This window comes from Mesitornis unicolor, unplaced genomic scaffold (assembly GCF_000695765.1).
Source record: "Mesitornis unicolor isolate BGI_N332 unplaced genomic scaffold, ASM69576v1 scaffold2108, whole genome shotgun sequence".
In the NCBI taxonomy this organism is placed as follows: domain Eukaryota; kingdom Metazoa; phylum Chordata; class Aves; order Mesitornithiformes; family Mesitornithidae; genus Mesitornis; species Mesitornis unicolor.
In genome coordinates, this window is record NW_010199572.1 from 13,205 (window position 1) to 35,129 (window position 21,925).

A 21,925-nucleotide genomic window follows, 5' to 3' on the forward strand; every position below is an offset into this window, starting at 1 on the left:
TGGAGTCTTTTTTGCTTCATATTTGATAGGGCTATATATGCATGTAAGTGAGTTTAAACAGGGGAGTGGCAAGGGGTGTTTCATAACCTTATAGGCGATTACGGTTTATAGCCAAATTATCTCCTGAATTACATTAGCTGAAATCAATGTCTTCTTCTAGATGAACAGACTGTTCCATAAAACCTTGACAGATAAAGCATTAATAAGTGTCAGAGCTGACTTGGTCAATCGAATGATTTGCTGACGCTTCTTTTTACCACAAGCTTGCACTTTCAAGTTTAGTGCCAAAGGTTTACTATATATAGCTGAAGACAGCAAATAGATGTTCTCTTTTTGCAGTTTTCTATCTAGCTGCCTGTTTCACTGGGCAGTGTTTTCAGTCAGGAAATTTAAAATATGGTGAAGCTACAGTTGCCCAATCCTGGCTTGGAGGACAGGATACCTTCCCACGCAGAACTTGAGGTCCTTGAGAAAGTAGAAGCAGACTCCAGACCAAAATGGGATAACAAGGCTCAGTATATGCTGACGTGCGTGGGGTTTTGCGTGGGATTAGGAAATGTGTGGCGGTTTCCGTATCTCTGTCAGAGCCACGGAGGAGGTATGTCTTTAATATATCTTAACTAATTTTGGCTATAAACTTTTAATTTAATCTGTTTTTTAATCTCTCTTTTTGGAAACAAATAATGGGATATGTTTAGAACTGGTCAATTCCTGTAAGAGCAGTGTTGTTCATCTCTAGAAGACTGTCTGATGGAGAAGGCTATGAACAGCCACTGAAGTCATGTTAGTGATGGAAGAAAAGGAAGGGATTGTTTTTATTTCAGGAAAGAGGACTGATCAAATCAGTCTTGCACTGTCATATTGGTAGTATATTTTCTCAATCTAAAACTAATGTTACTTTACATACATATATATAATGTATATTTAGAATTATTAATAAACTACTTGGGAGTATGATTCTGGTCACGATCCCAAATAATCTTTTCATAATAGGATTTTCATTGGTTTTGGACTGATCTGTGCATCAGCTGTAGGGTCAGTGCATGTATAATTTATGACAGAAGTAACAATGTGAAAGTATTTTATGTTGAGAATATGTTTTTAGCAGTTGGTGTTATTAAGTAATTTAAAATCCAAATGTATGCTATCTATCATATAATTTAGTGTGACTCTTTAGGGTTAAAGTTAGGACTGAAGGACCATGTTAAATTTTTGTGTCACTGTTTTGCCATTTGTTTTTAAAGATGATCTTGAGTTGAACAATTGCTTAAATACTATAAGACAACATAAATTTCTCATTTTCTGACAGTCTTTCCTGGCCACAATCTACTTGTCATCTGTATGTTGGTCTGGGATATGTGTAAAAAGTGTTTGTTTGTTTCTTTGTGAAGTTTGACCTTGAAAGTATATTTTTGGCTTAAGGAACAGTATTTCGGAGTAATTTTCATTAGATGTACACAGTGTACATTGCTCTCTGTAATTAGGGAAGGGACCAAGGAGAGCTCTGTGGGGGGTTGCTGGTACAGACTCAGGCATGTTTAACAACAGATGACTCGGTTGCAAGAAGAGATGCTTTTAACATTGAGATTTTTCTAACATGGGCTGGTGTTTAGAGTTTGCAGTGCAAACTGAAGGTCATTTGCAGCACAGACAACTCTCGTAACAAAAAAGTTACAAGACACACAAAAAATATCATAACCCCCTTTGCATGTGTGACAGTTTTAGTTTGAAAAAGCAGATGGGTATCTCCAAAATTCATGGCACTTTTTGGTTTCTTGGGTTCTTCTAGTGACTCCTAGAAAGTGGGCATGCCCTGTTTCCCAGAGTTGATTTACAGGTACTTTCCTGATTTTCTGTCTATCTTTTTATTTCCCAATTGTTCTAGTCATGTGAAATGCAAATGAAACATGAACATCCATGGACACAAAGAACTAGATATGGATCATGGTTTTCTGACTGACGTCGTTGAGGATTTATGAATTGCTTGTGTGTACCTGTCAGTACTGTGTTTTAATTTATCCTTTGGCAGCAATTATTTTTCTTTTCATCATTCTGTGGCTTATCCTTGCTTTAGGAACACTAACTACAGTTATCCCTGCTTGTTCTTGCTTCCTTGGGACTCTCTCACTCAAATTTTAGGCAGAAGTTGAAAGGCAAAGAAATTACATAGCTGGCTCTGGGCTTAGAGCTACTCTACAGATTTGTGTCCCTGTAGCCAGACTTGCTACTTTCTCTATCAGTTCTTCTGCATGACCCCAAATGCTGTGACTCTTATCAGTACATAAGAGTGAGCAGTAATGCCTTCCCATGGCTTCCTAGAAGGAAGGATTCCTTAACTTCACCACACATGAGGGTGGAGAGCTGTTGTTCAATCCTTCCTCCCTCCCTGCTGTACAGTGCACCTCAGCATGTACATGATTTAGACCTCTGGTAGGGCTAAATCAAACTTTTGCCACCATTGCCATCCTCTCATTACAGTGATTGTTCTCCAACTTCTCTCTTCTATAAAAAAAAAACAAACCAAAAAACTCTTGCTGTTCTTTGGATGGATGGCTTTGAATTTGAACATGTTACTATCCATGCTGTAAAAACAGATCTTGAAGTTCTTATTTCTGAAGATATTTTGGTGTTGAGACATTTTCTGCCTCATGAGGTTTTCTGGCTCCTGTATCTCTAAGTCCCATTCAGCCATGCTTGCAGCATAGCAAACATCCAAGAAATGCAGCACTTTGCATCATTCTCAGTTGCACAGACACTCTTAAGTCTGGCTTCAGGTACCTCCAGTTGAAAATACATATTTACTAGACCTTTTGGGCAAGTGTTGTCTTATACTTTACTACTCAGCATGATGGCCAAGATGATTCGTTCATCTTTGCATTTGTGTGACCCACTCAAGGACACAGAGGTGCTTCTGTAACAGAGTAGGGGAAAATCGAAAAGTTATGCTCCTTCTTCCAAGTTAACTGATATGAACCATACACCACACTCACAAGGAAGCTCCATTTCCTCCTAGTCTGTCCAGTGCCTTTACCCTGGATGGTGTCTGTCTTCACACGTCATGCCTCCAAGATATGTTTTCACTGAGTCCTGGGTGCAGAGCAGCAGGAATCCCTGCTGCTGCTCTCTTTCGCTGGTTATGCTGCTCCTCAGTCCATCCCTGGCATGATTATTTTATAGAGTCTTAAAGCTCACTTTGGATACGATAGTCTATTATGGCCGTGCATTTAGAGATAGAAAAAAAATACAGCTATTTACTACACAGTAAAGATCTGCAGGGAATGAGAAAAGGTCTTGTGCAATCACATAATTGGGTGTTGTCTCACAAGGTGCATGCAGAATCAGGATTGCATAAATTCTGTCAAGAAGATAGTTTCTAATTTCTGAGAGTTGGCTTTGCTATCTTAACTTTCTTCTTTCTGAAATATGAGTTATATGGATGGATGTTTGGAGCCATTTAGCACGGGTGAGGTCTGGTAGCAAGAGCATAGGTAGTCAGCATTTCACCAGGGACACTCCCAAATTAGGTTGGATGTCCACCTACTTTGGGAATCAGTGTTTGCACATTTTATATCCCTCATGAAATATAAATGGACTATAGTGAAGTAGAAAATTCACCCATGTAGTACTTAAACATCAAGGAAGGTGATTTTTTTTCTCAGCAAATTGACTGTATTTAAGGTAGTTAGGAACACTGAGTTGTACAGGAAACTCTTCCTTTCAGATGTTTGAACTTAAATCTAAAATTATTTGAGGGCTGCTTCTTTCTACACACAACACTATAATAGTGTTTTAACACTGTGATACCCAAATATAGAGTAAGAAATCAGTGGTTACATAATTTACTTACTTTTGTTGTCATGACTATGAGTTTATATTTTTTAAAATGGAATATTAACCCCAGTAAAATTTAGTAGAGTAAAGCACATTTTATCCTTTTCATGGCTTAAAAAGTTGTAAAATACCTCATTACCACAGGTGAGCTAGATTTCAGTATACACACAGTGTAAAAGCCGCAGTGTTTGCCTCAGTACTTTAACCAGCCTAATGAGACTGAAATTTCCTTTCATTTAATAGCTATTTCCAACATTACACATAGCTTTTGTTTAGTTTTTATTGAGCAACATGTCATTTAATCAACTGTTAAACATTTTTGTTTCATCCCTGATGAGTATTATAAAAAAGAGGATGTATATTTAATGTTTAAACCATCAATATTAAAATAAAGGTCTTTAAGTATACAGCTCACCTATGTCTGCAGGAAACCTTGCCACTGCAGGAGAGAGAACCTTTTCATCTCTGTGCACGACACATCGAACAAAGTGACAGTAATGACATTGGCAGTTCCTTACTGGTACTGATACCCTCACTACAGCTGAGGTCTAAGAATATGACAGTCTAGAAAAACACCTCTGCCAGAAGTCTACCTGTCTTCCCTTTATGAGGAATTATGTGAAAGCAATAATATCTTTTTTCAATTTCACTTTAGAAACTCTTAGATTAAAGAGAATGTAATAGCTATACTGATGCTCAAACCAAATATTATGTGTTCTGAAATACAGTACTGAAACAGGATGAGCATCTCATATCTCAACTGTAAGGTTTTCAGACTGGAAAGATTACTTATTGATTATATATATCTATATAGCATCTATTTTCAGATCATTGGTTTATTTGTTAGGTTCATAAAATTGTGACAGCTTAAAACACATTTATTTTTTTTTAATGTCCCATATAGCAGCTTTGCAATGCCATTGTCACTTATTTTTCCATTGCAGCTTCTTTCAGAATGGTTGGAGGGAAATTAAGAGAAATGGAAAACACAGCAGAGCTGTTAGAATTGAATCCTGGAAATACAAAAACTCAAGGAATACAAAAAAATGTGCTATAGATAATTGACAACTGCCATTTTATTTCTCTTGAACATTTACCAATATTCCTGCAGCTAAATGTAGGTGATGTTACTTATCTATAGAATCATAGAATAACAGAATGGTTTGGGTTGGAAGAGGCCTTAAGGATGATCCAGTCCAACCCCTCTGCCGTGGGAAGGGACACCTCCCACCAAACCAGGTTGCCAAAGCCCCATCCAACCTGGCCTTGAACACTTCCAGGGAGGGGGCATCCACAACTTCCCTGGGCAACCTGTGCCAGTGTCTCACCACCCTCACAGTCAAGAATTTCTTCCTAATATCTAGTCTAAATCCACCCTCTTCCAGTTTAAAACCATCCCCCCCTTGTCCTATCACTTTATGCCCTTGTAAAATTTCCCTCCTAAAGTTCTGACACGGAACATCCTGCACCTTTAAATCATCACAGCTACCATGCTAGACATGGCTAGCCCTTCAAGCTAGGAGTGGTTTAGTTGTGGGGTTTTTGCTTAGGGGTATAGATTCTGCATCACAGGTGTATACATGTGCCATGCGCTTTATGTCTGTGATACCAAAAGGGGTGAGGGAAAGCCCCACCTTCTTCATTTCTGTCCATCCCAGAACCTGATATTTATTTCCTGGTGATTCGAAGGTGATGAGGAAGCTGGGTAGCTGTGAGCACACAGTGGACACCTTTTTCATGTGATAGCTGACTTCACAAAAGGCATCCTTTTCCCTTTTTGTGACTGCGCAAGGAAGGTCATGGATCCCTTTTATCCAACTGCTTTGTCAAAGATATGTCATTCTTGAAGGCTTTTATGACATCTTAATAAAGGTCCCTCTGTATGCATCTTGAGACCCCAGGAAATCTACTGAGGTTCATAGAAGGCACGTGGCACGTCCCATCACCATGGAAGATGGTTCCATTCTGAGAGTCTTGAAGCCAATTTGATGCACTGTGCTGTCCACAGGGAGAGTGTAGGGACAGTGCTATGGCTGCACCTGGCTGTCCTGGAGAGTAAGACGTGATGTCTGCCCAGACAGCTAGAGCTGTGTGAGTGGAGGAGCACTTTGCATTTAAGGTTTGCAAGGGTGTCTCAAGCAGGGAAAAGTGGAGCCCAAAGGAGAATATAAATCAGCCTGCTTTGTATGGAAAGTGAAAAGTTGAGACTAACTTTGAATGCTTTCTGAAGGAAATGCTTCCAATACATCATAGGAAATGGCCTGATCTTCCCTAACAGAGATGGTAACTACCAAAAAAAGTATTTTCCTTGACAGGTATGATAAGAAACAAGTTATGATAGATTAAAAGGGCTATAAAGGCTGTGTATTTCCATGCATAACAAGATCTTTGACCAGGGCAGAGTGGGAGGAGTATTTCCAACCTTACCATGACCTGATGAAAAAAAAGTGATGTGTGTCCATTAAGAGCAAAGATGGTTAAGCAATGCACCTTAGCAGAACTACCAGTCTATTCTTAAGTTTCAAGAGATAATCTAAAATCACTACAAATTGAGTTTCAAAGGGTGACTAGTATTTACCCTATTCGCAAATGAGGGGTATTTGGATCAGGTAGCTCTACAGACACATTCTTGGAGTTAATTACTACCAGTGCTGAGGAAGGACTTTGCCAGAGAGAATTGAGATTGCGGTACAGCAGAGACTTATCTGGCATCCAGAAGGGGATATAAAAAAAAAAAATCCAGATGGAGCAGCCTTACAAACCCTACAGGGTCAGGTTTCAGACTCTTAGGAAGTATCTTGGGCTTAAAACAGAGACAATGCTCTGGAACTAAAAATTGCTGGTATTAATTTTCTTGTCTTTATCTTACCCCCATGAGAGCTCCTGGATAGAGTGCAGCACCAGGGAAAGGGTGTGCCAGCCTGACATAAGGTTGGAGCATATGACATATTTCTGCCTGCTTGCAGCTCCATGCATTGATAAGTAACTTTGTCACTGTGAAAGACCAGAGGTTCTGTGTGAGGATGTTGTCCCACTTCCTGCCCCCATGTGGAAAGGAAGTCATCAGGATGTAGGGGGATGGTTGTCAACAGCAAGAGGGTATTCATTGTGAATGCTACAAAAATCCTCTTTTCTATGAAACCAATAATAAAATACTTGGGAGAAGTGTTACTCACTAAAATAGACATTACAAAATAGCCACTTTCCTCCAAGATGAGAGAGTACCAGCTTGAGGCTCCAAGATCTAACAGGTGGCTGCTCTCCAGTAATATGAGGCTTTTGTTCTTGCAAAGACTAGATGCTCTCTGGAAAAGGAAATGTAGCTGACGTGTGAGAAGTGGGGAAGAAAACAAGTGGGATACTGTCATCCTTGGTGGTGATTATGTCCATATTATCCATTTCTCTAGATGATAAAATGACACAGAAGAAAGAAAGAGTCAGCAGAGTTGGAAGTTTAGCACACTTCTCTACAAAAAAGAGTTCATAATATGTCCTTCAGTTTTTCACTGATAAAATATTTTTCTGTCTCTCCTTCAAAACCTCTTCAGTTTGTCAGTCTCTGTTTTTACAATGCTAGATAGTTTTTAATGCATACAAGAGGACCTATACTGATTTTGAAAAGTGTTAAATTTTTAGTAAGAATTTTTTGGGTTGCTAAATGGCATTCTTTACTGAAGTCTGAGAATAACATGTCTATACAGCTACCTTGGCAACTGGCTTCAACAGAAAGTATTTTTGCTGGTGCATCAGTGAATAGTCATTCAACCTGCTGCATGGCATGTGCAGTTTCAAAGTTCTCAGCATTTTGAACAGCATTTTTTGTATTCAGAACTACTGATTTTGATTAGTAAATCTTAAAAATGTCAATGAAAGACAGGTGAGTATATAGTATTTGTTGAATTCCAGTGGAATAGCAAGCAAAAGGCAAAAAAATAGCTTACCAATTTCATTGTAATTGTGGCCACTTGATACAACAATATTGTTTTCAGCAGACTTCATTGAAGTACACAGAAAATTAAGACTTTGCAGTGATGCTAATTTCTAAAACTCTGGTGTAGACAATATCAAGAAGATATCCCATGGAGCAGAAAAACATGCAGTTCAGCTTTTCCAAAAACCATTCAATTGACTTGCATTCAAAACTATAGTTTCCATTCTTCAAATTTCCTCTTTCACTTGTTACCTGTCTTTCATTACATATGTAAGGAAAAAGCCAGCAAATACCCAGACCTGAACTGTTCACATACTGGTTTGCATTTTTTTAAGCCCTTATATTATATACTGCCTATGATTAGGAAGTGAAAGACTTGTTGTGACAGATAACCCTGTTTCAAATATGTAGCAATTTTCAAGCATTTGACTCTGCACATTGGTATTCCACTGTGGTGTTATATGTTATCTCTATGTCTGATGTACACTTTATTCAGGAAAAAAATATAATTTAAAATACTTGTCCTATACTAACCAGCCTTGCCATAACTAACAAGGTTTGAACCCTGAACTTCAGATCTCTACAGCTCAAATGTAAAAGCTGTTGAACACAGTTGCCAGGAAGTTGTCGGTTATTTTATGTAGACAGTGCCAGGCTCCTGCCTAATCTTTCAAGGCATCTTGCTTACTTAATTCAACTACTTCATATAATTCCCATGAATCACAATTATAAAACCATAATCTTTAGCAGAAAATAAAGGAAGTCATTCCAGGAAAGTAACCACCTTTCCTCCACTTGCAATCCAAGGGTGGCATCTTCAAAGGTTAACCCTAGGAGTGTATAATTTCTGTTTATGTTTGTCACTTGGCAAGAATAAGTATTCCTACCTGAAACCACATGTGTAATGAAGTCCTCTGCTTGGGCAATTGGGCAAAAGCATTGCTCATTAACTGGAGAAGGGTTTCCACAAGAATGCTTACAGCTCACTTGCTGTTTCAAAAGCCCTCAGAACTGAAGTCTGTTCTTTATTGTAGTACTTCACTGATCAAAAATAACTATATTTGTTTTTCTTATCCATTTCAGGAGCCTTCATGATCCCTTTCCTGATTTTGCTAGTCCTGGAGGGTATCCCCCTGCTTCATCTTGAGTTTGCCATTGGTCAAAGGCTGAGGAAAGGCAGTGTGGGTGTCTGGAGCTCTATCCACCCTACCCTGAAAGGAGTTGGTAAGTCTGAAGAGGATACAAAAAAAAAAAAAAAGAAACAACACATGAGAAAGCACAAGTCTCTGAACTGATCATCTTAAAAGCAAAGGTTTAGGATTTTATTTCAGTGTGCCGTAAGAGATTCCAGGATCTACTTCTTTCCCTTCTCACTAAATCTGCATTAATAGGTGACACTAATCGTGTTAAGGCACTATGACAATTTTGTGTCCACATTCTCAGGTACTATGGATCCAGTTAAAACCTTTCTCTAATTTGATACCAATTTCGGACTTCAGAGATATTTTCTCTATTTTGATATTGCCTGATTTTGCCATTAGGATGTAAGTGTGTCAAAAGTTTGTTCTGTAACTGTTCTGTGGATAAATTATAGCCAAATTCTTCTCTAAGCTGGTCTACTAGACTTCATCTCCATATAATGTTACTTTCTTACTTCTGAGAGAGATACTATGCTAAAAGCCATGGAGACAGTATTTTGCAGGAAATACATCTTCACATTCTGTATTAGACCTCTGAGTATTCAAGCACTCTATCTGAAGTGTAGTAAAAGTAGCATGATGCACACAGCATTAAAAACTCCACAGATACCTTATTACACAGGAAACACCGGAGGTGCCATCTGAATATCATGAAACACTAGAAGGGTGACCAAGTACTGGTGCAAGTTGCCCATATTGGTTGTGGAGTCTCCATCCTTAAAGATATTAAAAAATCTGCCTGGACACAGTCCTAGGCCACCAGCTGTAGGTGGCCCTGCTTGAGCAAGGGGTTGGACAAGATGACCTCCAGAGGTCCCTTTCCACCTCAGCTGTTCTGTGTTTCTGTGATCACCACACACTTGAAAGGGAAGAAACATAACCAGTTAGGACAGTTGTTGGCATCCATTGCATCTGTAAATCAGTTACAAAATTTATTTGTTCATTGCATCTGGAATTTTTCAAACTTCTTCAGAACCTAAGAGCCTTCAGGAGCTAATCATTAGCATTTATTGTCTGCCAGAGAAGTCACCAGAGGTTGATTACTTGGTAGCAAGTGAAGAAGAAGAGGTGCCAGCTTGAATCCTGCACATTTTCACAGACTGTTTTCTGGCAGCTCTCTAACCTGTACAACAAAGATTAGCCAAATGCACCTGCTGACCTCTGCAGTGACATTGTGGAAAGAGAAGACAATCTGGTTATTTAGGCAAAATAAGGTGTCAGTTGAGCTTTATCTGTACCAAACATCCCAGACTCCCTAGATATCAGTGGACAGGACTGCAAACATGATTGTGTAGTGTCTGTAGTGACATAGTCACTCCTAATGTTGCCTCCTAAGTGGGCATCGGCTTCAGTCCCAGAGTAGTTTTAAACCGTACATCTATGTAGGACTCACCTGTCCAACTTTTAGGTAACAAATTCACAGGGATTAAACCTACATCCAAAATAAAGAGAGGAGAGGGGAAAGGCTATAAATCATGGAATTAGGGTGGGAAGGAGAATAGGGTAAGGTTGAGGCTCATGCCATATCTTTTGATATGTCTTGAAGACAAGAGTATTGAAATTTACATTGTGTTTTGATTTTATTTTTTTTAGGCATAGCAGCAATGTTTGTATCCTTCCTGGTGGGTTTATATTATAATACTATTATTGCCTGGGTAATGTGGTATTTCTTCAACTCCTTCCAAGAACCCCTGCCTTGGAGTAGCTGTCCTCTCAATGACAGCAGAACAGGTATGTTTTATGAATATTGTCTTTTGTTGTTCAGCACATTTTTACATTTCTTGCAATTAGCCTAGTTGAACCTCTTTATGCAAAACAATAGCAAGGCATGGCAGTCCTGTCAGGAACAATGTGCGATTCTAATGCTTGTGTTTTGTAAAAATTCACATTATATAAAATGTTATAATCTTTGAGATAAATTTTGACTTTTTATATGAAACTTCAAGGCTGATTTTGACATGTGTTCACATGCAGAATATTCATAAAGTGCAAGTCTAGCACAAACATTAACATTTTCCACATTTAGATGATGCGTTTCATCCATCTCTTCACCAACAGCTCCCTGTTAGCATATTGAAAGAAAGGGAAAAAAAAAGAGAGAGATGCATAATCCACATGAAACACCTGTATCTCTCAATATGACAACATTCTATAGCCCCTTGGAGACTGCTTGGTGACAGCAGTTTTGTTTTCTATAGTCAGCCCTGCATGAAACTGTAGGAAGCAGATTTTTCTGGTGGGTCAGTGAACAGCTCTTCAGAGAGCTTTGCTCCTCTCCTCCCAGAATAAGTATAAAAAAACCTCATGTAAGGGCAGGCCAGGGCCAAATATTGCACAGGTCAGCACATTGCAGGGAGCTGAGAACCCTACTTGAGCTGGCAAGACCTTGAACGATGCCCCACAAAGCAGAAAGACAAAGTATTGCTGATCTGAAGGAGGTGCAGAAGGCGAAGAGCTGCCTGGCTGCAGGGAGCTGTGGGCAGGCGCCCATTCCATCAGGCAAGGAAGGGCAGGATGCATGTGGAAACCCCACAGCTGTTCGATTGGGGTTTTTTTTGTTTTTGTTTTAAAACAAGGTAGAAAGTGTAAAATCATTAAAAAACATCTGCCCAACTGCTTTTCTTCACTTAGAAATCCTATCAATGCTTTCTTTGGCACAAAGGGCTTCTAAACTCATATTTTTGTAGGAAAAAAAAGAAAAAAATTATAAAGATACAAGAGTCTGTGAGTGAGCTTCAAAGACTTTATCTGCATGGTTGAATTAATAGAAATAACAATAAAATCTGTATTAAAATCCCTGTTAAATGATTGTCTCTTTAATGTCTCATTTTTCCCCTGAAACCAGCCTCTAAGAATCTGAAATTTGTCAACAACAAATTAGTTGGCATTAGGTGCTATAATTTAGAACACTGGTGTTTATTATTTAACTTCCTTTTTTTCAAGTAAATAAAATACGTATAGAATGAAAACCATTTTGTGGTTACAGATTACATAGAAGAATGTGCCAAGAGCTCCCCTGTAGATTATTTCTGGTACAGAGAAACTTTAAACATCTCCACTTCCATTGTGCATTCAGGCACTATACAGTGGTGGCTGTTGTTATGTTTAACATGTGCATGGGGTGTACTGTATGTGTGCACAATCAGAGGCATCGAAACAACAGGAAAGGTACTCTATTTTGGCTTTTTTTATTTGATGATATTCATTATGCTGTTGTGATTCCTAATCATACAGATTTAATCACAGTGTAGAAACTGCTTGTTTACTGAGTAAAATCATGCCTAAAACTTCATGTGTCATCACTGGGGCTGCTTTTGAAGAAGGAAGCTTAATGAAATGAAATTTGATTGGATTGTATTGAATTTATGTGGAGAGTTTTGTGAGCAATTCAGCTTCCTTGTCCTTATAGGTCCTAGTAAAGCATTCTTTAGTTATTACTACTTTAACATTAATATAAAACTTTAACGTGAGTTTGAGGGACTCTGGCTTTTTGCTATGGCTGTTCTCTTCAAAACAGACATGCACAGCTTTATATTTGGGCTTGTGCTAGTCCTTAATTTTATCTCTCTAAAAGAGTGACTTAACGTTTTGCTGCCCAGCAAAGCCCCATCAGCAGCATCAACCTCATCTCAGGGCATTTTTTAAGGTGTTTTTCAATGATCTGAGTTTAATTTTAACAATGACAATTTGTCTAAAATAGGGCACTACAACTGTAAAAATATTTATTAACAAAATGTACTGCACATACTATTTCTCTTGAACATAGTTTTCTGTAATATTCAAGTTGTGGCTTGCTTGAAACTTGCCATTATTGTTTGCTAGTCAGAGTACCTTGTTTATTCCCCACATTTTTTCCCTGCAGTGCTATTTTTATTCAAGTGCTCAGTTTTACTTCAGTGTTTTATTTCCACGCTTCTTGTGTAGGCTGTGTATGTAACATCAACTCTTCCATACCTTGTGCTTACCATTTTTCTAATCCGTGGGTTGACGCTGAAAGGATCAACCAATGGAATCGTGTATCTCTTCACCCCTAATGTAAGTCACTGCGTGGTTCGTACCTCAGTGAAACACGATGTAGTTCTTTCTGTAATTAACAGCTGATTGAAAATTAATCCTCTCCATTGGTGCTTTTCTAACTGTCCCTCAGAGATCCTTAAAGTCTTGATTCTGAGAGGTGAATCCTTTGCATCAGATGTAAAGTATACGCATACACACACATTCTTTCTCTCCATCCCCCCATCAAATCTGTTATAAAGAATGGAAGGAACATCACAGAGCAATGCAATGGGGTTACTATAACAGCAGGTTGCTTTCTTTTCCTGTAACCCAGTCAAGGATGAGTCTAACTTTAAAGCACAGATTGTCCAGCTGGGAGTAAAACCCATCTAATCAGTAAGGTTATATGGACAAAAGACTTAAGACAATAGTTTAACTATATGACAGTTTTTAAAAAAAATTAAGAAGGGTTTCATTTTCTGTGAGAAGTCCTCTGAATGGTCATCATTAATGCTAAATAGTAAAAACCTTTCCTGGAAATAGGCATGGCAACTGCTAGCTATGAAAAGTAATTTGTTTATCGATTTTCAAAATACTTGTAGAAAACCTACAGATAAGTTTTCATTTTGGAAAAAACAAAGTAAGTTTGACAGTTTAACTTATTTGTTAACATTCTTCAAAAATTATGCATTCTGAATGCTCAGTGTTCTTGTTTTAATTATTGTTTTAAATCCCTTGTATTCAGTCTATAGAGCAATGTTACATATGTTTAAAGCCGTACGTGTGATGTTTCAGGTTACCGAGCTGGCTAACCCAGTGACGTGGCTGGACGCAGGTGCTCAGGTGTTTTACTCTTTCTCTCTGGCCTTTGGAGGACTCATTTCATTTTCCAGTTACAACTCTGTTCAGTAAGTAACCAGGCAAAAGCCAAATTTTAAATGAATAATTAATTCTTTCAAATGAAGCATGTCCACTTCTGCCCTATCATCATGCAGTAATTACTTGGAACTGGGACACCATCCCCACAGCCACATAAGGCACATCTCTGACTGATCCTAGCTCTCCCAAGTCAAGATTTGAGGTCCCAGTGCTGGCCAATTTACTGCAGAAAGATGTGGTGATGCTGGCTAGAAAGAAGGCAACCAGCTGCCCATCACTATCTGATGAACAGGAGCTTCCTTTTTTTGGAGTGCTCAATGCATGGTGTTGCCCTTTGTGACAAGCCCTGCTTCAGGTCCAAGTCACTGTTCCCACAACCATGAGGAGGAGGGCTGACAATGTTCTGCATCTTTCCAAAAGACCCAAAGAAAAGGAGCAGTGTCTTCCTGCTTTTCCAACATGTAGGGCCATGGCACCAGGCCACATTCCTTCAATTCTCAATCATTCATGACTTGAGGAAACTGCAGAAAGTAATGAAATTCCCATGAAGAAAAAACCATGCAAATTTCATAGTGTTACACTGCAGTGTTGGGCCACCTGCAGTCCACCACCAGCTGAAACAGGTGTGAATGACTCTGCTCCCAGACGGTTTAGGGGCATAAGCATCTCAGAAAATACCATGAGGTTTCAATGCCATCAAGGATTCACTCATTCATAACCAAGAGAGTCTTGAGCAACTTACTTTCTCTGAAGGGAAGAAATATTTTTATCAAGCCTGTAATTGAGAATCTCATGCTAGAGTGAAAAAACTGACGAGAGCGTACAGTGAGAAATTACAATCCAATGCCCTCCGCTCAGCAGAGACCTATTTACAATGCTATGTATGAGAAAAGGTCCCAGAGTCGTGGGTCGTGGCTGGACAGGCTTGTCTTTCCTCTCCTCTTCAAAGTGATCAGAAAATTAAATATGACAACATCAAGTTAATCTCAACAGTCCTCTCTTGCCGAAGAGAAATACAATATCTAGAGCTTTACAGCCTTCTCATAAAACCATTAACTAATTTAATATTGATTCTTTATCTCCTTTCTCAGATGAAAGTCTCTTTCTGGCTCTGCAGTTTTTTCATCTTAGCACAGATAGGTTGGCAGGAAGGGCCCACGGCAGAGACATCTCTGCCAAGGAGTTTAACTTTCACAAGGGAACCACTTGTCAGTCCAATCTCATCTGCGTAATGTATTTTCAAAACATTTTGGGCACTTTTAATCATCTTTTGTCCAACAATCAAACAAAACTGTTTCCAAGCACTCTTGGCTACTGCAATTTCACCTTACCAAAGTTCTATAGAAACTTTTGGTCACTTCTCCCTTCTGACTGTCTGAATTCAAACCCAAATCCTTCACTTTGCAGAAGAATAAGCCAGCAGCTAAGATGCAGCCTATGCCAATGTGTGACTGCACACATGCATGCCAGGCATGAAAAGGAGAAGACATACTTTTTTGCCCCTGAAGCTTTTCTTTCCATGAGCCAAATGGGGAAAAAAAAACTCCAGCAGTTATTGCTTATAAATGGGATTATTTGGGAAAAAAATACCCAAAACATAGTTATTAAATTGCTTAAGGCATTAAGTTTCAATTCACTAAATCTATCTTTAACAGCTGCACTTGTGTACTCCTAGACAGCATGCTGATGTACCTAAGCGTCTGTAGACTACTTTTTTGTTAGTCCTGATAGCCAGTTTTTAGCATTTATTTTGGGAATGCTTTTGAAATCCATATTTTCTTCTCTTTGAATTACAGCAATAACTGTGAGAAAGATGCTCTGATTATCTCAGTGATCAACGGTTTCACATCCATCTATGCAGCAACAGTCATATACTCTATCATTGGATTCAGAGCCACGGAAAGATATGATGACTGTTTTGACAAGTAAGTGACTTGCTAGTGACTCTGCATAATACATTGGGAAATTACCCTAATTAATTAATTACATTCTTCCCATTTTAATTCATTAGATTAAGCTCTACCAACCACTGGAAAATTGTCTAGAAACTGCAAAAAAAAAAAAGTGGAATAAAATTCAGAATCATCAGTGCCTGCTGAGCTGACATATGGCATGAATGTAATATAGCCTAGTCCCTGTGTCAGCTCTGTATTTAGGTTGCCTCCTGGACAGCTTAACTGCTGAGGTGTCATCAAAGATACCTTGAATTTCAAGAGAAATTCAGACTTCCTTCTAACCCGGTCTGCCAGACCCTGTGGGCTGCAGTCAAGTTCCTCCATATTCAGCTGTAAAAGTGCATGGCATATAACTACAGACACCTCACACATCCTCAGAAGCTGCCCAGTCTGGGAACTGATGCCCAGTCTGCAGTGCAAAGATGGGCACTGAACTTCTGCACAGGTCCCTTAGTGTGCCTGATCTGTTTTGCTGTCATCTATGAAATAAAAGGCAGTGTCAGACTCATCTTGGAAGAAGAAAGGAAGATTTGCATATGGACAAAACTGCTGGGCTCCCCAATTTCAAAATCTGATCTTGAGCAACAGAATCATTGCTTCCTTTGTATCTTTATAAAAGACACCAGGCTCTTAACAACTTGCTTGATTATGAAAATGAATCCTGAGAATGCTTACAAATAAATAATTTCAAATTACTTGTATTTCACTTTTTCAGAAATATTCTTACTCTGATGAATGCATTTGATTTGCCAGAAGGTAATGTGACCCAAGATAACTTTGAACAAATGCAGCAGCTATGTAACATGACTAATCCGATGCTTTTTGCAAGCCTGAAGTTTGAATCCTGTAATCTGGAAACTTTCCTGAATGATGTAAGTGTAATACCTTGACTCATATTGATACCATAAATATGGTAGGAACACACAGCAATTTTTTAATTGCTTTATATTTTTCTTCTGAGGTGGTCAGGTTTTTTATATTTCCACTGATTGATTGCAACTGATTTCAAATGCCCTTGATCTGAAGAATTACTTCTGTTTACCCCATTTTGCTTTTGAAGAGATAAACTGTTTAATTCCTCTGAAAAATACTGGCAATTTGTCAGACAAATAGCTAAACCCACAAGTGTTTGAGGCTGGCCTCATGTAGCTGGCAAAACAGCACCAGGTATTTCTTTGGAACCAGCTGTTTGCAGCCATGGTGGGACACGATGACCAAGGAAGAGACTCCCAGAGCAAGGAAGCAGCTGGAGCAAGTCCTGTCCTGATCAGTACCAGTGTGTCACAACACAGGAAGAATGGATGTTGGCACCAGATTGAAAAAAGTTACAAGAAGAGCTCAATATGTGCACCCTTTTTTTTTTGTTGTTAAAAAGGTGGTGAATGACAAATGAAAATAGATGTCCATAAAATCCCATGAACTAAGATTGCATTATAATTGCAGTAAATATATTGCTCCATTAGGAGGTCTTTGTGGAAACAAAAAGCATAATTATTGTGGTATGACGTAGCATCCACCAAGCCTAGTGAATACCAATGTAATTTAAGTGCTGCGTGATGTCAATGAGCCTAATTTTGGAGCTTCTGAAACCTTTCACAGGGAGTCGAAGGAACTGGCCTAGCCTTTATTGTCTTCACTGAAGCAATCACCAAGATGCCTGTCTCACCTTTGTGGTCCATCCTCTTCTTCATCATGCTCTTCTGCTTGGGTTTGTCATCTATGTTTGGAAACATGGAAGGTGTGCTTGTACCTTTACAAGATCTTAAGATTATACCTCCCAGAGTGCCTAAGGAACTTGTTACTGGTAAGTGCTTTTTCAGAGACAAGAGACTTCCTCCCACCCCAGGGAACAGTTTATATGCTGAAAAATCAACCCTCCACCCACCTGCTTTCTGATCTGTCATGGTCTCAAGACTCCTAGGCAATCTACTGAAGGTTTTCTCATGTCCCCCAGTGGGGCAGCTCCTCTGAGGTTCCTTCTGAGCCTGCAGAGATCCACTCCATGGCTCGCCCATCAGCCTGTTCATGATGATGGAGAGGAAGAGGACCTGCTTTCTCTCTTCAGCCTTCTCCTGTTTTGTTTGCACCATCTCCCACCTGTGCAGTGTCAAGAGAGTTTCACCAATTTACCAGCAGGCTTTCTGAGAGTACCATTACAAAATAAAGTGGTTAGCTTTAGGCTGCAACTGAATTAAAAATTACGTATAGAGCCTTCTAGATACTGGGAAAATGTCTTACTTTTGCTTTCTTTGCCTAAATGTGCTGTTGTTTGTTGCTTTTTGTTTTCTCACAGGTCTCATTTGTGTGGGGTCTTACTTGATCGCTTTTATTTTTGTGCTGAATTCTGGTAATTACTGGCTGGCTCTGTTTGACAGTTTTGCTGGCTCTATTCCCTTGCTAATTATTGCATTTTGTGAGATGTTTTCAGTCGTCTACATTTATGGAATAGACAGGTATGAAATACAAGTTAAATGTTACCACAAACTAGTGTGTAAGTTGATTACTTGTATAGCTGCAATCTTGCTACTTCTCAGTGCGCTGCATTTCTGTTATAGAAATCAGTGAAGTTATGCACCTGTAGTTTAGGGTTGCTTATACGATTTAGGTTTCTAAAACCATTCTCAATGAAAAGAAAAGAAGTTTTTTTAACAGTGTGGTGGGGATTTTTATTTGTACATGTAAGCTTTCCACTTTTCTGTTAATAAATTATAATAGATAATGCTTCATAACAACCAGATAAAATAAACACATTCCTAAGATATTGCAAGAAAATATTAGGCATTAGCAAGTGCCCTAGAGTATAATACTATGAGGACAAATAATCTATTTTTAAAGTAGGCATCAGAATGTACATATTTGCAGTAGTATTTGCCACTATAGCACATTTACATTTTAAACATGGTGACATTCACAATGAGTCCTCTTCAGGGTAATTGCATTAAATATTTAATTAGCGGAAGCAAAGTATAAGCACATTGGCACAGAGCTGAAAGTTTAAAACAGAGGTATCACCTAGGAGTGTTTAGAATGAATGCTAAATGATACTGTCCAAAGCAGGGATCTCCAGGCAGGCTGCAGATAATGTTTTACAGCAGGATGCAAAGCCAAGGCTACGAAGATACATCCTCGGCTGAGAGATTCAGGGCTTTATCAGTTCTAGCAGTGAGTAATTATCCTATCAACTTTCTAGAGATGTAATTTTATAATACTTTTGGTTTATAATTCATACATAAGAAATCTGAAAAGAAGCGTGGAGACTACAATCACCCATAGATTTTTCTTGAACATGTGCCAGAGCCTCCAGCTATACTGCTCCTGGCAGTGGGGTGAATGCCCTTGTGACCAGTCTTCCCATACATAGGACTTTACACTGTCAGAGGAGGCATGAAAGAATGTATGTACATTAGACAAGCAGAGGTAATACAGTAGCAAGAACAGGTTTATTTTAAATTATCAAGGACAGAAAAGTCTATGTTGATCACTTTTCCTTCCCTTTAAAATCTCAGAACACTTTACAAAGTGCAATTAAAACTATTCACAGGACATAAACATGGGCTGAGGCCACACAGGACTGGGGATTGATTCAGAAAAGGACTTCACACAAATCTTTCATATTCCTGGCCAGTACACATCACTGTAGACCTCTTTAAGTGCAGAACTTAACGGAGCGGCCCAAAAGTGGTGATGTCTGCTCCAGATGAGTTTCCATGACCACCTTCTGAGAAAGGGTCACTGACAAAAAGACGGCTCTCCTGCTTGAAGGAGAACCTGCGTGTTGTCCTTGACGCTCAGGGGAACTACACCTGGATGCGCTTTGCAGCCAGGGCTTGGGGCTGTATATAATTTTAAGAATGATACCTAGATCTTAGAGGTTAGGGATGAAAAGAGAAAATAAACGTACATAGTAACTAAGACTCAGCTACATTTACAGAACTAATTTTCCTGACTTACTTTTGAGAACTGTGAGTTAAAATCTTCTAACATGGTTACAGCAGGATCTGCCTGAACTTGAATGACTTAGGTCTAACTCCTGATGTTATCAGTCCTCATTTCATGTGGACATTAGGAAAATCCTGGAAAGCACAGCTAGGTGTAGTTTGAACTTCCCTGTTTATGAGCAGGCACCTTTTGATCCTGACCACCTTTTTACTGTCCTGAACTTCCTGGTTTTGTTTCTAGGTTTAACAAGGATATTGAGTTCATGATTGGACACAAGCCCAATATTTTCTGGCAGGTTACCTGGAGAGTTATCAGTCCTCTCATTATGTTAGTTATCTTCTTCTTTTATTTTGTGGTGAAAGTCAACCAAGAATTGCTCTACAGCATTTGGGACCCTAGCTATGTAAGTATATCAAACCAAAATATTTATTTAGAATTATTTTATGTATTCTTCTTTGATGTAAGAGTCATAGTCAATTATATTAATATCCCATCTGAAACAGTTTTCTAGTAAAACACTTACTACAAGACATAAAGTACTAATAAAAAGTAACATTTAGAAAAATAAGTCCGAAATTCAGCTGTGATGCCTGCAGCTGGTATATAGTGACACCTGAGTAGCTTTTCCAAAGTGGACAAAACCAACACAGATAGTTCCTCAGCATGGATTATAGGGATTATGGAAATGTCAAAGAATTTCTATGTTGACAAAGGACCAAATCTGTGAAGCCATTTTGATATTGCACTTGTTTCTGTGTGCATTTAAAATCACAGACCTGCAGTAGTGCGGGTTACTCATCACTGGCAGAAGAAATTAATATTAATTAATATCCAGATTTCTTCTTTTCTCTTCCAAATGTATTAATGTGATTTAAATTATAATTGTACCAATAAGTTACCTACTTCTCCTTTCCTCCCTTGCAGAATAAAAAGCTGTATGTAGTACAGAGAAGGGCATATTATAATTTTCTCCATCCTGTGTAGCTTTTTATTTTTTTGTTCTTTGGTCTTGTACCAGTCAACATCCTTAAAGTAGAAACAGTCATGCAGCACACTCAATTTGTAAAGATAAATTTTTATTTTCAGACAGAAAGGGAGAGAAAGGAAGGTGGGGAAAAGGGCCTGCTTTCTTGCCTCCTCTTTGGCAGTCTCACTTTCTTCTTAATAATGTTTCAGCCCTCCCTCACCTTTTGATTTCAGCCTTCCCACCCAAATGCCATTTGGCCACCAAGCCCTGGTGGCCTGTGAGCATCCCCCTTAGCCCCACTCTCGTCATGCTCGGGAAGTGTTTGAAGAGTCTCCCTTCCTGGCTCCTGCTTCTTAAACACCATCTTCTTTCCATTGCTTTTAAGTAAAAATCAGTCCAAAACAGCTGAGACTGGAAACCCTTGAGCTGGAAACTGCCATAGAATTGCCATGCTATTGTTCCATTGTGGCTAGATACTCTTCTGATTACATTTTTGACCTGTTGAATTACTGAATGTGTATGTGTTCCCAGGTACTTGCTCCTCACAACTTTCTGCAACTTGTTTGTTTGCTCTTTCAGGAGGAGTTCCCCAAAACACAGAAGATTAAATATCCCAGTTGGGTGTATGTTATTATTGTAATCCTCGCTGGAGTGCCTAGTTTGGCCATCCCTGTCTTTGCCATCTACAAAGCCATCAGAAATTGCTGTCAGAAAAAAAGTGATCATACGGGCCTTATGATCTCCACATCTGAGACTTCTGTTAATGGGAACTTAAAGCATTCAGAATGAAACCATTTTAAAAATGTGGAAGAATACTTTGTTGGCGAGAAAAGTAGATTTTTTTTAAGAATCCAGAGTTAATTTTTTTCATACAAGGATAACTATGTGCTGTTTCCAGGTAAACATTTGTTTACTTAACAACGCAACGCACTGTGAAGAGGTAATGGCTCGGATCCTGGAAGCAAAACAGCCACATTTGCAAGTGATGGGGCACCAGGTCAAATCATTTGTCCTGTTGCTGGTTTTGAAGCCAGCTTGTTTGAAACTGGCTTGCAGGTCTCTGTCTGGGAATGCTCTGCGCTTGGCAGCCATAAGTGACTCTTCCATGTCCAATCATTCTGATTGGGTAGCCAATATGAAGGGTAATTTAATACTGACTTCTCTTGAACATTAAATTGTTTTTATTTTACAAGCCACTGTGTTGCGCAAAGCCACCAATATTGTTTGT

General features: G+C 38.9%; 1 protein-coding gene across 1 annotated transcript; it reads left to right on the forward strand.

Moving 5' to 3' along the window:
- The first annotated feature begins 341 nt into the window (after positions 1–341).
- Positions 342–21,511, forward strand: SLC6A19 (solute carrier family 6 (neutral amino acid transporter), member 19). Its single transcript, XM_010189476.1, has 12 exons — positions 342–598; positions 8,846–8,986; positions 10,555–10,692; positions 11,948–12,129; positions 12,886–12,996; positions 13,753–13,865; positions 15,633–15,761; positions 16,507–16,663; positions 17,391–17,595; positions 18,085–18,244; positions 19,971–20,133; positions 21,277–21,511. The coding sequence occupies exons 1-12, from the start codon at positions 397–399 to the stop codon at positions 21,484–21,486; spliced, it is 1,911 nt and encodes a 636-aa protein (XP_010187778.1). The 5' UTR covers positions 342–396; the 3' UTR covers positions 21,487–21,511.
- Positions 21,512–21,925: the final 414 nt, after the last annotated feature.

What these genes read in the sequence shown, in the direction of transcription:
- SLC6A19 (XM_010189476.1), top strand. Translation starts at nt 397, where the DNA reads ATGGTGAAGCTACAGTTGCCCAATCCTGGCTTGGAGGACAGGATACCT. An exon ending in TCCAGTTACAACTCTGTTCA is followed by an intron (nt 13,866 to 15,632) that starts GTAAGTAACCAG and finishes TTTGAATTACAG; the next exon opens with CAATAACTGTGAGAAAGATG. An exon ending in TACATTTATGGAATAGACAG is followed by an intron (nt 18,245 to 19,970) that starts GTATGAAATACA and finishes TTTTGTTTCTAG; the next exon opens with GTTTAACAAGGATATTGAGT.